Genomic DNA, 17,137 nt, shown 5'->3' on the forward strand with positions numbered 1-17,137 from the left:
CCTGTGTCTGTAGTCATAGGTGTAGTAGTAAGTAGCCTTACACAAGCCTTGACTGGTGTGAGCCGGAACACCTCATAGGGCAGCAGCCCTATCTCCTGTGTCTGTAGTCATAGGTGTAGATCCAGCTAATAAGCGTTCAGGAAATAAGTAGGCCTCAATCTCAAATTAATGGAAAAGATTGGTATTATTTGGTCTGATTTTCTTTTCTTATTGGAGTACCTATTGTGGATTTCTGCACTGTGTGTACTCCCAGGCCCACCATGAAGACACTGTGTTCAGTGTCACCTCCCAGTACAGTAGCCTGGGAGATCAGACCAAGCTGAACAGGCATCTCTCCACCTCCTCCTCCCTCATCTCCTGGGAGGTAAGAAAAAGTCACCATGGTTCCCAACCTTATCAGATGCTACATACATGCATACATACAGTTTATGACACTGGTATCTTCTGTCTTTGTATCAGCATTCTGAATGCTGATACATGAGATGAGACAGGTTATTTATGTCACATCTCACGGTGAGGAGACCTAACACGCTAATTGCAGGCCTGCGGGTATGATCAGCTTCATATCATTTGAAGAGAAACGGACAAAATGTGTACATTGTCATCTTTTATCTCCATACGTGTGTTTTTCTTCCAGTATAATGATCAAAAGTCAGCGTAGTGACATGTTGCTGTTTTGTTTGTCCCTTCCACTATGGATTTGACATGCAAAGTGAGTGACAGAGCATAGCCTTCACCACATGGCATTCTGGGAAAACCTATTTGCATGGTTACCAATCAAGTGTCCATCCCTCCACTCCAGTAGGCAACAGATGAGACCGCAGATGTAAAGTTCAGTTAGAAAGAGGAAGTGGGAGGTCCTAGACTTGGCAGAGTATTATTAACAGCAGTGCTTGAGTTTGTGTTGTTCTGTGTTGTGATGTTTCTACGCTCTTCCATTTTGAAGCACCTCCGCGTTCCCAAGAGTAAAGGCTCTGGCCAAGGCTCACCTCCCGTGGCGACGCACCCTGACCCCGACCTCAGGCTGGAGCCAGAGTTGGACACTGACCCAGGGCTTTCTCCGGCCCCATCGCCCAGCCCTCACTCCCCGTCACCGGACACAGAGTATGACAAGTTACTGGTAAGGACAATGTGGATGAATTTATTCCACAATCCACACAGAAGAGGAAGTACATTTAACAATGTTTTTAAATGATTTAACCATGTTTTTCTGTGTCATGTCGGGCCTTTAATAGAGTGTGTTATTGCTTTTGGTGTGGTGAACCTGCCTGTTCTTGTTAAGAGAGGCTAAGCTAGCTTAGCAGAGCTGAAATTGCTCAATAGAACAAGAGTCAATGCAGGACTGGGAAAACTTTTAGCTAATGGCAATGATTGATTGTTTCTTCAAATGCTGTTCTTTTGGAAGCTGCTTAGTTAGCTTTCAATGTAAAGCACTGTTTTAATGAGTGGATAATGCCTTCTTTAAACACTGCTGACTTTTATTTTTATTTTATTTAACTAGGCAAGTCAGTTAAGAACAAATTCTTATTTTACAATGAGGGCCTGCCCCGGCCAAACCCTCCCCTAATAACCCTGGACGATGCTGGGCCAATTGTGCACCGCCCTATGAGACTCAAGATCACGGCCGGTTGTGATACAGCCCGGGATCAAGCCAGGGTCTGTAGTGACGCCTCTAGTACTGAGATGCAATGCCTTAGACCGCTGCTCCACTAGACTTTAAAAAAGTGCATTTCCTCTGCTGTGTTTAAAAATAAAAAAAAACAGTGCTTGCTTTGATTCTCATAGGATGTGGAGGCAGTGCCAATGCCTGATGGACAGATCTGCCTACTGGCCCTCCCACCTGAGTGTTCCCTGGGGGAGGGGCCAGCGGCCATGCCGTACCTCAAGCTCTTCTGCCGCTACATCACTGACCGCAAGGTGGGTGGAGACGAGTCATTCTCGCTCACTCCTCTCTAACCTCTTGCTGACCTCTGTTTCACCACCCACTCACCTCTCTCACCACCCACTCACCTCTCTCACCACCCACTCACCTCTCTCACCACCCGCTCACCTCTCTCACCTCCTGGTATTAACAACATAGATGGAAAGCTACTGAGGATGGTAGCTGACTCTAGCCATTCCTAACTGTCTCATAGCTAACTGGCTCATAGAAAACTTTTGGGGGATTTTTTGTGTGGAGCAGATACAATGCTACTGTATTTCTCTGTATTTCTCTGACTTTCCACATGCTTACAGAGAAGGGCACTCAACTGCACTGGCACAAATGACTGATGATTGGCTGAAAGAAATTGGTAATAAGAAGATTGTTGGAGCTGTATTGTTAGACTTCATTACAGCCTTTGATATTATTGACCATAATCTGTTATTAGAAAAACATATGTGCTATGCCTTTACATCCTCCACCATATTATGGGTTGAGAGCTATCTATCCAATAGAACACAGAGGGTTTTATTGAATGGAAGCTTCTCTAATGGAAAACATGTCAAGTGTGGCATTTCACAAGGCCCTCTAATGATCTATCACTAGCATGTCACCTTAGACTATAAATTGTCAAGGTAAAGGCATATTGATTCAATTGTTGTAGAGATACTCAGCACTTTTAACACCACAGTTGACCAAACAAGTCCTGCAGGCTCTAGTTTGACCTAATCTTGACTATTGCCCGGTCATATGGTCAAGTGCTGCAAAGAAGGACCTAGAAAAGCTGCATCTGGTCCAGAACAGAGCAGCACGTCTTGCTCTTCTATGTACAGAGGGCTAATGTCCACAGTATGGCTCAAAGTAGAGGAGAGATTGATTTCGGGTTGGGTGGTATCTAGATGGTGTCCAGATTTTCCTACCATCATATGGTTTCTGTACCATACCTGGATTTACTTTCAAAGATAATTTGTAGAAATATAACTTCACAGAGCTTCATTGTTTCCCATGCTTGTTCAATGAACCACAAACAATTAATTAACATGCACCTTTGGAACAGTCATTAAGACACTAACAGCTTACAGATGGTAGGCAATTAAGGTCACAGTTATGAAAACTTAGGACACTAAAGAGGCCTTTCTACGACACTTAAAAACACCAAAAAGAAAGATGCCCAGGGTCCCTGCTCATCTACGTGAACGTGCCTTTGGCATGCTGCAAGGAGGCATGAGGACTGCAGATGTGTCCAGGGCAATACATTGCAATGTCTGTACTGTGAGACGCCTAAGACGGAACTGACAGCTGATCATCCTCGCAGTGGCAGACCACATGTAACAACACCTGCATAGGATCAGTACATCTGAACATCACACCTGCTGGACAGGTACAGGATGGCAACAACAACTGTCGAAGTTACACCAGGAACGCACAATCCCTTCATCAGTGCTCAGACGGTCCTCAAAATGCTGAGAGAGGCTGGACTGAGGGCTTGTAGACCAGGTCCTCACCAGACATCACTGGCAAAAAGTACTCTTCACTGACGAGTCGCGGTTTTGTCTCACCAGGGGTGATGGTCGGATTTGCGTTTATCGTCAAAGGAATGAGCGTTACACCAAGGCCAGTACTCTGGAGTGGGATCGATTTGGAGGTGGAGGGTCCATCATGGTCTGGCGCGGTGTGTCACAGCATCATCGGACTGAGCTTGTTGTCATTGCAGGCAATCTCATCGCTGTGCGTTACAGGGAAGACATCCTCCTCCCTCATGTGGTACCCTTCCTGCAGGCTCATCCTGACATGACCCTCCAGCATGACAATGCCACCAGCCATACTGCTCGTTCTGCAAGACAGGAATGTCAGTGTTCTGCCATGGCCAGCGAAGAGCCCGGATCTCAATTCCATTGTCCAATTCTGGGACCTATTGGATCGGAGGGTGAGGACTAGGGCCATTCCCCCAGAAATGTCCGGGAACTTGCAGGTGCCTTGGTGGAAGAGTGGGGTAACATCTCACAGCAAGAACTGGCAAATCTGGTGCAGTCCATGAGGAGGAGATGCACTGCAGTACTTAATGCAACTGGTGGCCACACCAGCTACTGACTGTTAGTTTTGATTTTGACCCCCTCCTTTGTTCAGGGACTCATTATTCAATTTCTGTTAATCACATGTCAGTGGAACTTGTTCACTTTATGTCTGTTGAATCTTGTTATGTTCATACAAATATTTACACATGTTAAGTTTGCTGAAAATAAACGCAGTTAACAGTGAGAGGACGTTTCTTTTTTTGCTGAGTTTATAAGCAGTGGCGTAGCAAGCACGGTATTATATAGAGCCATGATCACATGGAACTCCTTCCATCTCAAATTACTCAAGCAAACAGCATGATAACTAATACAACACCTGACCTAAATAACTCATAGGCATATGTACACTGAGTGTACAAATCATTAAGAACACTCTTTCCAATTACATAAACTGACCAGGTGAAAGCTATGATCCCTTATTGATGTCACTTGATAAATCCACTTCAATCAGTGTAGATGAAGTGGAGGAGGCCTTGAGACAGTTGTCATTCAGAGGGTGAATGGCAAGACAAACAAATGTAAGAAGCTTTGAACGGGGTATGGTAGTAGGTGCCAGGTGCACCGGCGTGTCAAGAACTGCAACGCTGCTGTTTTTTTCACGATCAACAGTTTCCAGTGTGTATCAAAAATGGTCCGTCACCCAAAGGACATCATGTCAACTTGACACAACTGTAGGAAGCATTGAAGTCCACATTGGCCAGTATCCCTGTGGAACGCTTTCGACACCTTGTAGAGTCCATGCCCCGACGAACTGAGGCTGTTCTGGGGGGGGTGTAACTCCAATATTAGGAAAGTGTTCCTAATGTTTTGTACACGGTTTATATGTACTTATGTATGCATGCAACTGTCCGTAGAACCTATTTTGGTTCTATTGTTCTTATTTAAAATGTGTGTAGTTCAGTCCTTGAGCTGTTCTTGTCTATTGATGTTCTGTATTATGTCGTGTTTTGTGTGGACCCCAGGAAGAGTAGTTGCTGCTTCAGAAACGGCTAATGGGGATCCTACTAACATACCTGCTCACCTCTCTCACCTCCCACTCATCTATCTCATCTCTCACCTCTCTTTCTACACATGCTCACCCGTCTCTCTCTCTCTCTCTCTCTCTCTCTCTCTCTCTCTCTCTCTCTCTCTCACCAGGGTGTGGTTTCTGGTATCTTGCTGGTGACGTCCAATAAGATGTTCTTTGACCCTTGTAAGACTCACCCGTTGGTGATGGAGCACGGCTGTGAGGAGTACCTGCTGTCCTGCTCAGTGGACAGCCTGGCCTCGGTCTCCTTCTACTCTGACATCTCCCACGTGCACTTCAACTCCTCCACACACAGGTCAGCGCTAAATGGCTGTGTGCACGTTCAAGGCACACACCGATTTGGTGTAGCTCTGCACAGATCAACATATCTTCACAATGCCTTGGAAGGCGTTTAACTTATGACGTCACTATTATGATCCTATATTTTGCGCAGACCTGTGTTAAATTGGTGTATCTCGAATACGCACTCTGACTTGTGTAGTGTGGGTCTCTGACATTTTTAGTTTGTTACAAACAAGCAATGTAGATAATCATTGTACCATCTTAACTGCTGTGAAATGTATTTTCAGTAACCCAAAATATTGTATTTTCAGCTGTTTAAAGCTGGTGTACAAAACCGAAAGTGAAAGACACAAAAACTAAACTTAACAGGAAGCATAGCTTGCATAGAAATAGCTCAGATAGAACAGATCTACCACTTCTTCGACTTTCTTTCAATGAGAATGACAAATCTATAACTCACATTTCTATGTGAATTTGGTCAGGTCTCCCAAAAAGTGAACATATTGCAGCTTTAAATACTGTATCATCTCTAATATCTAGCAGTGGAAATGGGGTATATGATACGATAGGATATACTTTATTGTCCATTTACATGGAAATTCATTTTGTGAAGGCAACATACAGATACACAAGAAAATAATACACTATAATGCATTGAAAATGGGAAACACTGGAAAGATCATAATAATGCACACATCATTATTCAGTTTATGTGGTCTACTGTCCAACTGTGTATTGGGCCTACATCTGTCCTAGGACCACTGTTCAGCAGCCTCCATCTGGCCCATGGCCCACTGTTCAGCATCCTACAGCTGTCCTATGGACCACTGTTCAGCAGCCCCCATCTGTCCCATGGCCCACTGTTCAGCATCCTACATCTGTCCTAGGACCACTGTTCAGAATCCTACATCTGTCCTAGGACCACTGTTCAGCAGCCTCCATCTGTCCCATGGCCCACTGTTCAGCAGCCTCCATCTGTCCCATGGCCCACTGTTCAGCATCCTACATCTGCCCCATGGCCCACTGTCCAGCATCCTACAGCTGTCCTATGGCCCGCTGTCCTATGGCCCACTGTTCAGCATCCTACAGCTGTCCTATGGCCCACTGTTCCGCATCCTACAGCTGTCCTATGGCCCACTGTTCAGCATCCTACAGCTGTCCTATGGCCCACTGTTCTGCATCCTACATCTGTCCTATGGCCCACTGTTCTGCATCCTACATCTGTCCTATGGCCCACTGTTCTGCATCCTACATCTGTCCTATGGCCCACTGTTCTGCATCCTACATCTGTCCTATGGCCCACTGTTCAGCATCCTACAGCTGTCCTATGGCCCACTGTTCAGCATCCTACAGCTGTCCCATGGCCCACTGTTCAGCATCCTACAGCTGTCCCATGGCCCACTGTTCAGCATCCTACAGCTGTCCCATGGCCCACTGTTCAGCATCCTACAGCTGTCCCATGGCCCACTGTTCAGCATCCTACAGCTGTCCCATGGCCCACTGTTCAGCATCCTACACCTGTCCTATGGCCCGCTGTCCTATGGCCCAGTGTTCAGCATCCTACAGCTGTCCTATGGCCCAGTGTTCAGCATCCTACAGCTGTCCTATGGCCCACTGTTCAGCATCCTACAGCTGTCCTAGGGCCCACTGTTCAGCAGCATGAAGGCCATCGGAATGGAACTTGCTCCTGCTCCTATTCTTGCTGAACAGTGGGACCTTGTATCTCCTTCCAGAGGGCAGCAGTTCAAAACATTTGCCAAGATTGTGTGTAGGGTCCTCTATGATGAACTTGGCCTTGTCCCTCTCCTGTCTATCATAGTCTATGGTGTCAAGGCATGTTTGCTGGGTCAGATATTGCAGAACATGCAACATACACTGAGTATACTAAACATTAGGAACACCTTCCTAATATTGAGTTGCACACCCACCATTCATTTTGTCTTGCCCATTCACCCTCTGAATGACACACATACACAGTCCATGTCTCAATTGTCTCGAGGCTTAAAAAGTATTATTTAACCTGTTACTAGGTGGAATGGAACTAAAAACATTCAGAAAACTGGCTCCAAAACTGTCAAGATGCTCGAGCAGGGTGGGAGGCGAAGCAGCAGTAGCCCTCCACACCACAAGGGGGAGACTGTCCCAGCACTGGGGTCTGCTGCTACATCAGAGCTGAGGTCTGCCCTGGCTCTGAGCCTGGTCCAGGGGTTCTCTGAGGAGGAGAGGAGCAGTGACATGGCTGAGTGGCAGCTGGAGGGGAAGGGTAGTCCGCTGGAAGAGCTGGCTGTGCAGTCATCCAGGACTGTGGGAGGAGCTGTGTTGAGCAGTGCTGCCACCTTCTGTTGTGGTGGACAAGAGGCAGCAGGGACAGGGAATAAAGTGAGGATGGAGCTGGTGAACAGAGAGGGTACAAAGAAGCAGCAGTCTGTGAGGAATCAGACACCAGGTAAGGAAAGGAATCAAGTCAATAGGTTATTATCATGGTTTTATCCCAAGGAGTACTGTTTAGTTAATTTTTCTCCTCCTTCCCCCTCTCTCTTTCCACCTTTCTCTCATTCTCTCTCTCACTTTCTCTCTCCCTCTCTCCCTCATTCTCCCCCTCCCTCTTCTCCAGGCCCCTCTAGACTGTCTTCAGGGACTTCTGGAGGTCTGGTGTTTGTCAGGCTGCGACTCCAGCAATCCACTGGGAAGAAGAAAGGTGTGGCTGCAGGCTTGCTGCTGGGGACAAACAAAACCTTACCCCGGAGGGACTCCTGGTTCGCCTTCTCCCAGGAGAGGTAACCGTCTGCAGTCTGGAGCCACAGAAACAGACTGTTTTAGTTTAACATTAACATTCCGTTTAGATTCTGTGAACATTAACACCTCACAATGACAATGTCTAACATGTCTCCTGTAGCGATTTGAATTGCTGTTGAATGCTGAGGAATGTAGGCTTCAAGTTTTTTTTTTGTTAATCAAAGGTCTGTCGTGTCTTGTCGTCTGTAGCTCGGATGAGCTGTATGCCTACATGAACCACTGGAGGCCTGGCCTGTGCATGTTGGAGGGAGGGTCAGAGGAGGGCGATGAGGAGGAGTTTGTACTGGTTGACGACAGAGAAGAGGAGGAGAAGGAAGAAGAACAGGAGGTGTCCAAGAACCATGGGCGGACTGGGGAGGACTGGGAGGTAAGTCTGGATTTTAGACTGAGGAGGACTGGGAGGTAAGTCTGGATTTTAGACTGAGGAGGACTGGGTGTTAAATCTGTATTTTACTGGGAAAAACTGGGAGGTAAGTCTGCATTTTACTGGGGAGGACTGGGAGGTAAATCTGTATTTTACTTGGGAGGATTGGGAAGTAAGTCTGTATTTTACTTGGGAGGATTGGGAGGTAAGTCTGGATTTTACTGGGGAGGACTGCGAGGTAAGTCGGGATTTTAGACTGGAGAGGAATGGGAGGTAAGTCTGGATTTTACTGGGGAGGACTGGGAGGTAAGTCGGGATTTTACTGGGGAGGACTGGGAGGTAAGTCAGGATTTTAGACTGCGGAGGACTGTGGAGGTAAGTGTATTTTACTGGGGCTGCATTTTAGAGTTGAGAGTCATAAAGAAAGGCTAGAATGCCTGATGTGGACATACAGGTAAACAGCAATACATTGCTTTTGACTATAGCGTTAAGTAAAGACCCCTTGTGCACACCATGGCCTGGGGAAGTTTGGGCAATTGTTTAAAAGTTTGAGAAGTGTTTAGGTGGGGTCAACAATGGGATTTCGCGACAATGGGATTTTAATGGGTTTATAACTAGGTTGCGTGTCTTGTGTTGCAGCTGGTGACAGTGGAGGATGGTAGCAGGAGACTCCCCCTGGACATGGACAAAGATCCAGAGGGACTGTGTGAGATCGTAGCCCAGAGTCTCATCTTAGACGCATCGCTTGTCAGAGAGGTGAGTGTGAGCACATATTCATAGACAGAACTTCACAAAACACACGCTCTGTCTCATCTAGTCACACACACATTCACAATGGAAGATCATTCACAGATCTCATCCATTCTTGGATAAGAAGGAGAGACAATTACTTAATTAATCCCAAATGGGAAATTAATGTCGCTGGCCAGCGCCACACATATAGAAGAAATTACACACGTTACTCTTCTTGCCTCTACTTTCACAAATGCGTTGACTGGTCTGGGTTTAAAGTTAAATCCAGAGTCTGAGACTGAACCTCACTACTTCTGCCTCAGGCTCCCTTGAGCAGCCCTGGCCTTCAGTCAAACACAGTGCCATTCATTTACTGAACCTTCGTACTGAGTAGAGTACTGAAAATATGTAAAATCTCTACTGTGGCCATGTTTCACGATGGAGGGTCAAGTAGGAAGGAATCAGGTATGAAGATCCAATATAGCCATTTTTATCTCTATCATATTATTTCTGGGTAACAATTAAGTACCTTACTGTGATTATTTTTTATTAAAATGGTCAAAAATAAAGAAATATAGCTTCTTAGCGAAGATACATTTTTAAGCAAGAATTTTGCTAGGAGTGGTCTGAGTGGGGAGGGGCAAACTGAAAGTGAACTGTTATTGACAGAGGGGTTTGGAACTCTATTTCATTATTGTGTCTATTAATAATGTTCCCTATTATTTTTTTGAGGCACCGAGAAAATTGTAGGTCTTGTGAGCGGAAACTTGAACATTGTGAGAATTATGTGCAACTTCCGGTGCGCTTTTACTGTGAACACTGAGGCTGTACCCTTACAGTTTTAGACATTATTGTGGCTGTTCGAGCATATTGTTAGCCTATAAATTACAGTCACCTATTTGAAACCACTTTACAAAATAATAATTATTACCATACAGAAAATAAAACAATGTAGGCTACCCCTCTGCATATTGGCTTATTTGCATATTCAAGCCTGTCTCAAAATACAAGACAGAGCTTTTTACCGGACTGTCCTTTCAAAGACAGCTTGAAATGTAGCGTACACATTTTGTGCTCTTGTAGGATGCAGTAACTCCCCATTGCTGACCTATACCTATCGATAACTGGGGTTATAACTCGCTAATGAGCAAAGAATATCCACGAATATCCACTGATATACACTCTGATCTGAATTGATCTGAAAAGCTCAATCTCTCACAGGTGATTGAAAGACTGCTTGTGGTCTACCCCAGCCAATAGAAATCTACTCCTTTGCGCTCTGGCTCTGCCTACAACAAAATCACAGACTCAATCTTGCAAAGTTAGATTTGGTTTGGTTTGTTGCATTGAAAAGGGGCTGATATAATGTTGATTCCATCACAGAAAAAACATTGATCTATATAGCACAAACCTCATGGGGCAAACTCTGAATTTTAATCTCTTGCGTCTCAGCGCGTCCTGGCATTTCTTCTGCGTGGCAGTCCTGGAATAGGTATGCTGCCACACACGAGTGCAGCGTAGAGTGAACATTATCTATTATCTAATTTACTTCCTGGTGTACCAGGCAGGCCAAAATTCCATCCCACCACAATAGGCTGCAATTAGCAATTTCAAGCGGTCTTTTCAAACAGCTCTTACATTTAAAAGAGCATAATCATAATTTTCACAATTTCACAGTATTATTCCAAACTCGGTGTAGAAATATACACAGAGGGTACAAAACATTAGGAACACCTGCTCTTTCTTCAATCAGTGTAGATGATGAAGGGAAGGAGACAGGTTGAAGAATGATTTTTAAGCCTTGAGACAATTGAGACATGGATTGTGTATGTGTGCCATTCAAGAGGGTGAAGTCCATATTGACCAGTATCCCTTTGGAATTCTTTCGTCACCTTGTAGAGTTGAGGCCGCTCTGGGGGGGGTGCTAATCAATAGTAGGAAGGTGTTCTTAATGTTTTGTACACTCAGTGTAAATAAAACACAGGAAAATCCCGTTTTTTTTACTTCACTTTGCCCAGCGTCGTCCAGTATTAGGGTCTGGCCGGAATAGGCCGTCATTGTAAATAAGAATTTGTTCTTAACCAACTTCCCTAGTTAAATAAAGGTTAAATAAAAAATGAATTTAGCAGAGCAGTGCTGTGATCACTTTGAACCAATACATTATCTAATGAGCCCTGCAGGTCAGCTCTGCAAGTGGCTTATGGTTTCCAGTCCCATTCACTTAGATACCAACTATCTCCCTCTCTCCCTTTCACTTTCTTTTCCACTCATTTTAAACTTGTAATAAGTGTATATTCGCCTATCTTTTTGCCCCTTCTGTCTCTCTCTCACTCACCCGCTACTCTTTCTCCTTCTCCATCCGTTCATCTTTCTCCAGCTCTCAGTGGAACTGCCACCCAGGACAGTGGGCCACACGTGGCAGCTGGCTTACAGCACGTCTCGTCACGGCTCCAGCCTCAAGTCCCTCTACCGGAGGCTGAAAGGCAGCGACTCGCCTATACTCATGGTCATCAAGGACTCACTTAATCAGGTGTCCTTTTTATGTACTCTGATTTGTTATTTTCACGTTACAAACGACACCCCTAATGTTCCACGCACCATATTTCGAATATCTATCTGACTTAGATGTTAGAGATTACACAGAATGTGTGCCATAGACAACCTGCTTTTCATTTCATTTGCACTATTAACTTGGACACCCACAGGTCAAGACTACTGTGGGGTTAGTTTGAATAACATACCGATTTTCCAGGAGCCACAGACAGAGTTCGTTGTGGTCACCTATGAAGTCCTCCATTTTATGAAGTCTGTCTCGTTTGGTTACCAAAGAGTTGTATTTTGGTTAATCGTAGGTTTGTTTCTCTGTGCCCCAGGTGTTTGGGAGCTTCCTCTCTCACCCTCTGAGGCCAAGCGAGACCTTCTACGGCACAGGAGAGACATTCCTCTTCATGCTGCTTCCTCGCTTCAAGGTTAGCGAAGATACACACATACACACACACACACACAATATGGCTCACCCACACACACACACACATCTTATGACACACACGCACTATGACACACACACACTATGACGCATACAATGCCATACAATTCTCTCCCACATGTTCTAATCTGAAATGTGGCTTTTTAAGGTATAGGTGCAGAATTGTTATTTTGCCAAACTAACTGAAAAGACGATACTGTTCGTTGTAAATCTTGCTGACATAATATTGCAGGAGTTTCCATAGCAACCAAATTACTATTCACATCAAGGTCTCTACCAACGTCACATAATCGATTAGTGCGTGAATGTGGATTAAGAAAAAGGTCCCTTTCTGCATTTTTATGCACAAACAATGTGTAGGAACTCATTGCTATCAATAGTGTACTGTATGTGCATAGCATTACAGAAAGGCAAGGTCATTCATAAGCACAGAGGGGTACTCGTGTGTTGGTATCCTATACTGACTCTGTCCTTGTCACGTCCCACAGTGTTTCAAGTGGACCGGAGAAAACTCCTTCTTCATAAAGGGAGACCTGGACTCTTTTGCTATCGGAGGAGGAAGGTGGGGTCACTCAGTCATACCAATATGTCTTAGGTTATGGTTTTCTTGATGCTGATGTTATTTCTGTTTGCTTGACACTTACTGCATGTTGATGCTACAGCTACACTTCATGACCAAAAGTCATGTCATGTAATCCCCCAAAATCATGGGGGATTAATACGAAGTTGGTCCTTTGCTGCAATAACAGCCTCCACTCTTCTGGGAAGGCAATCCCACTAGATGTTGGAACATTGCTGCAGGGACTTGCTTCCATTCAGCCAGAAAAGCATTAGTGAGGTCTGGCACTGATGTTGGGCTATTAGGCCTGGCTTGCAGTCGGTGTTCCAATTCATCCCAAAGGTGTTCGATGGGGTTTAGGTCAGGGCTCTGTGCAGGCCAGTCAAGTTCTTCCACACTGATCTCAACAAACCATTTCTGTATGAACCTCGCGTTGTGCATGGGGGCATTTTCATGCTGAAACAGGAAACGGCCTTCCCAAACAGTTGCCACAAAGTTGAAAGCACAAAATCGTCTAGAATGTCATTGTATGCTGTAGCTTTAAGTATTCCCTTCACTGGAACTAAGGGGCTTAGCCTAAAACCATGAAAAACAGCCCCAGAACATTATTCCTCCTCCACCAAACTTTACAGATGGCACTATGCATTGGGGCAACTAGCTTTCTACTGGCATCCGCCAAACCCAGATTTGTCCATCGGACTGCCAGATGGTGAAGCGTAATTCATCACTCCACTACTCCAGAGTCCAGTGGCGAGCTTTACACCACTCCAGCCGACGTTTGGCGTTGGGCATGGTGATCTTACGCATTGATCACACCGACAGTGTTTTTGTGCAAAAGGGTATGCAGCATCATCTGGATATGTGTGCAACAAAAGTTAAACATTCACCTTTTGCTACCATTTCTGTCAAGCCATCTACGCATATAGTTAGATGCATACATTTTACATACACTTAAGCCAAATACATTTAAACTCCGTTTTCACAACTCCTGACATTTAATCCACGTAAAAATTCCCTGTTTTAGGTCAGTTGGGATCAACACTTTATTTTAAGAATGTGAAATGTCAAAATAATAGTAGAGAGAATGATTTATTTCAGCTTTTATTTCTTTCATCACATTCCCAGTGGGTCAGAAGTTTACATACACTCAATTCGTATTTGGTTGCATTGCCTTAAACAATTTAAACTTGGGTCAAACGTTTCGGGTAGCCTTCCACAAGCTTCCCACAATAAGTTGGGTGAATTTTGGCCCATTCCTCCTGACAGAGCTGGTGTAACTGAGTCAGGTTTGTAGGCCTCCTTGCTCGCACACGCTTTTTCAGTTCTGTCCACAAATGTTCTATAGGATGGAGGTCAGGGCTTTGTGATGGCCACTCCAATAACTTTACTTTGTTGTCCTTAAGCCATTTTGCCACAACGTTGGAAGTATGCTTGGGGTCATTGTCCATTTGGAAGACCCATTTGCGTTAAAGCTTTAACTTCCTGACTGATGTCTTGAGATGTTGCTTCAATATATCCACCTAATTTTACTCCCTCATGATGCCATCTATTTTGTGAAGTGCATCAGTTCCTCCTGCAGCAAAGCACCCCCACAACATGATGCTGCCACCCCCATGCTTCACAGTTGGGACAGTGTTCTTCGGCCTCCAAACATAATGATGGTCATTATGGCCAAACAGTTTCATCAGACCAGAGGACATTTCTCCAAAAAGTACGATCTTTGGCCCCATGCGCAGTTGCAAACCAGTGGCTTCTTCCTTGCTGAGCTGCCTTTCAGGTTATATCGATATAGGACTCGTTTTACTGTGCATATAGATACTTTTGTACCTGTTTCCTCCAGCATCTTCACAAGGTCCTTTGCTGTTGTTCTGGGATTGATTTGCACTTTTCGCACCAAAGTAAGTTTATCTCTAGGAGACAGAATGCATCTCCTTCCTGAGCGGTATGACGGTTGCATGGTCCCATGGTGTTTATTCTTGCGTACTATTGTTTGTACAGATGAACGTGGTACCTTCAGGTGTTTGGAAATTACTCCCAAGGATGAACCAGACTTGTGGAGGTCTACAATTTTTTTTCTGAGGTCTTGGCTGATTTCTTTGGAATTTCCCATGATGTCAAGCAAATAGGCACTGAGTTTGAAGGTAGGCCTTGAAATACATCCACAGGTACACTTCCAATTGACTCAAATGATGTCAATTAACACATCAGAAGCTTATACAGCCATGATGTCATTTTCTGGATTTTTCCAAGCTGTTTAAAGGCACAGTCAACTTGGTGTATGTACACTTCTGACCCACTGGAATTGTGATACAGTGAAATAATCTTTCTGGTAACAATAGATGGAAAAACTACTTGTCATGCACAAAGTAGATGTCCTAACCGACTTGCCAAAACTATAGTTTAACAAGGTGCATCCAACGTATGCACCACACAGAACGCACTGCAACTGCAACGCAAACGCAGCGTTCTATTGGAAATGAATGTACTTCTGGAGTACCAAAATGCAATGACGCTGTCGATGTGAATGAGGCATTAGGCTTGTGTGCGGCTGCTCGGCCATGGAAACCCATTTCATGAAGCTCCCGACGAACAGTTATTTTGCTGATGTTGCTTGTGGAGGCAGTTTGGAACTCTGTTGTGAGTGTTGCAACTGTGAACTTGTGTGGCATACCATTTCCACTTCACAATAATAGCACTTGCAGTTGACAAGGCCAGCTCTTGAAGGGCAGAAATTTGACAACCTGAAAGGTGGCATCACATGACGGTGCCACGTTGAAAGTCACTGAGCTCTTCAGTAAGGCCATTCTAATGCCAATGTTTGTCAATGGAGATTGCATGGCTGTGAACTCGATTTTATACACCTGTCAGCAACGGATGTGGCTGAAATAGTTAAATCCACTCATTTGAAGGGGTGTCCGCATACTTTTGTGTGTGTGTGTATATACAGTGGGGCAAAAAAGTATTTAGTCAGCCACCAATTGTGCATGTTCTCCCACTTAAAGATGAGAGAGGCCTGTAATTTTCATCATAGGTACACTTCAACTATGACAGACAAAATGAGAAAAAAAATCCAGAAAATCACATTGTAGGATTTATCATGAATTTATTTGCAAATTATGGTGGAAAATAAGTATATGGTCACCTTCAAACAAGCAAGATTTCTGGCTCTCACAGACCTGTAACTTCTTCTTTAAGAGGCTTCTCTGTCCTCCACTCGTTACCTGTATTAATGGCACCTGTTTGAACTTGTTATCAGTATAAAAGACACCTGTCCACAACCTCAAACAGTCACACTCCGAACTCCACTATGGCCAAGACGAAAGAGCTGTCAAAGGACACCAGAAACAACATTGTAGACCTCCACCAGGCTGGGAAGACTGAATCTGCAATAGGTAAGCAGCTTGGTTTGAAGAAATCAACTGTGGGAGCAATTATTAGGAAATGGAAGACATACAAGGCCACTGATAATCTCCCTCGATCTGGGAATCCATGCCAGACCTCACCCCGTGGGGTCAAAATGATCACAAGAACAGTGAGCAAAAATCCCAGAACCACACGGGGGGACCTAGTGAATGACCTGCAGAGAGCTGGGACCAATGTAACAAAGCCTACCATCAGTAACACACTACGCCGCCAGGGACTCAAATCCTGCAGTGCCAGACGTGTCCTCCTGCTTAAGCCAGTACATGTCCAGGCACGTCTGAAGTTTGCTAGAGAGCATTTGGATAATGTCATATGGTCAGATGAAACCAAAATATAACTTTTTGGTAAAATGGTAAAAACTTGTCGTGTTTGGAGGACAAAGAATGCTGAGTTGCATCCAAAGAACACCATACCTACTGTGAAGCATGGTGGTGGAAACATCATGCTTTGGGGCTGTTTTTCTGCAAAGGGACCAGGACGACTGATCCGTGTAAAGGAAAGAATGAATGGGGCCATGTATCGTGAGATTTTGAGTGAAAACCTCCTTCCATCAGCAAGGGCATTGAAGATTAAACGTGGCTGGGTCTTTCAGCATGACAATGATCCCAAACACACCGCCCTTGGCAATGAAGGAGTGGCTTCGTAAGAAGCATTTCAAGGTCCTGGAGTGGCCTAGCCAGTCTCCAGATCTCAACCCCATAGAAAATCTTTGGAGGGAGTTGAAAGTCAGTGTTGCCCAGCAACAGCCCCAAAACATCACTGCTCTAGAGTAGATCTGCATGGAGGAATGGGCCAAAATACCAGCAACAGTGTGTGAAAACCTTGTGAAGACTTACAGAAAACGTTTGACCTCTGTCATTGCCAACAAAGGGTATATAACAAAGTATTGAGATCAACTTTTGTTATTGACCAAATACTTATTTTCCACCATAATTTGCAAATAAATTCATAAAAAATCCTACAATGTGATTT

General features: G+C 44.7%; 1 protein-coding gene across 2 annotated transcripts in view; it reads left to right on the top strand.

Moving 5' to 3' along the window:
- Window positions 1-17,137, top strand: part of si:ch211-15d5.11 (oxidation resistance protein 1) — a 28,311-nt gene that overhangs the window by 9,456 nt on the left and 1,718 nt on the right. For both annotated transcript variants that reach the window (XM_031829174.1, XM_031829175.1), the window contains 11 exons: window positions 254-364; window positions 947-1,120; window positions 1,786-1,917; window positions 5,134-5,318; window positions 7,336-7,751; window positions 7,920-8,082; window positions 8,291-8,468; window positions 9,105-9,221; window positions 11,575-11,727; window positions 12,071-12,166; window positions 12,672-12,745. In XM_031829174.1, coding sequence (XP_031685034.1) covers window positions 254-364; window positions 947-1,120; window positions 1,786-1,917; window positions 5,134-5,318; window positions 7,336-7,751; window positions 7,920-8,082; window positions 8,291-8,468; window positions 9,105-9,221; window positions 11,575-11,727; window positions 12,071-12,166; window positions 12,672-12,745 — 1,799 coding nt within the window. The remainder of the gene's footprint in view (window positions 1-253; window positions 365-946; window positions 1,121-1,785; window positions 1,918-5,133; window positions 5,319-7,335; window positions 7,752-7,919; window positions 8,083-8,290; window positions 8,469-9,104; window positions 9,222-11,574; window positions 11,728-12,070; window positions 12,167-12,671; window positions 12,746-17,137) is intronic.

This window comes from Oncorhynchus kisutch, linkage group LG7 (genome assembly GCF_002021735.2).
Source record: "Oncorhynchus kisutch isolate 150728-3 linkage group LG7, Okis_V2, whole genome shotgun sequence".
NCBI classification, from domain to species: Eukaryota; Metazoa; Chordata; class Actinopteri; order Salmoniformes; family Salmonidae; genus Oncorhynchus; species Oncorhynchus kisutch.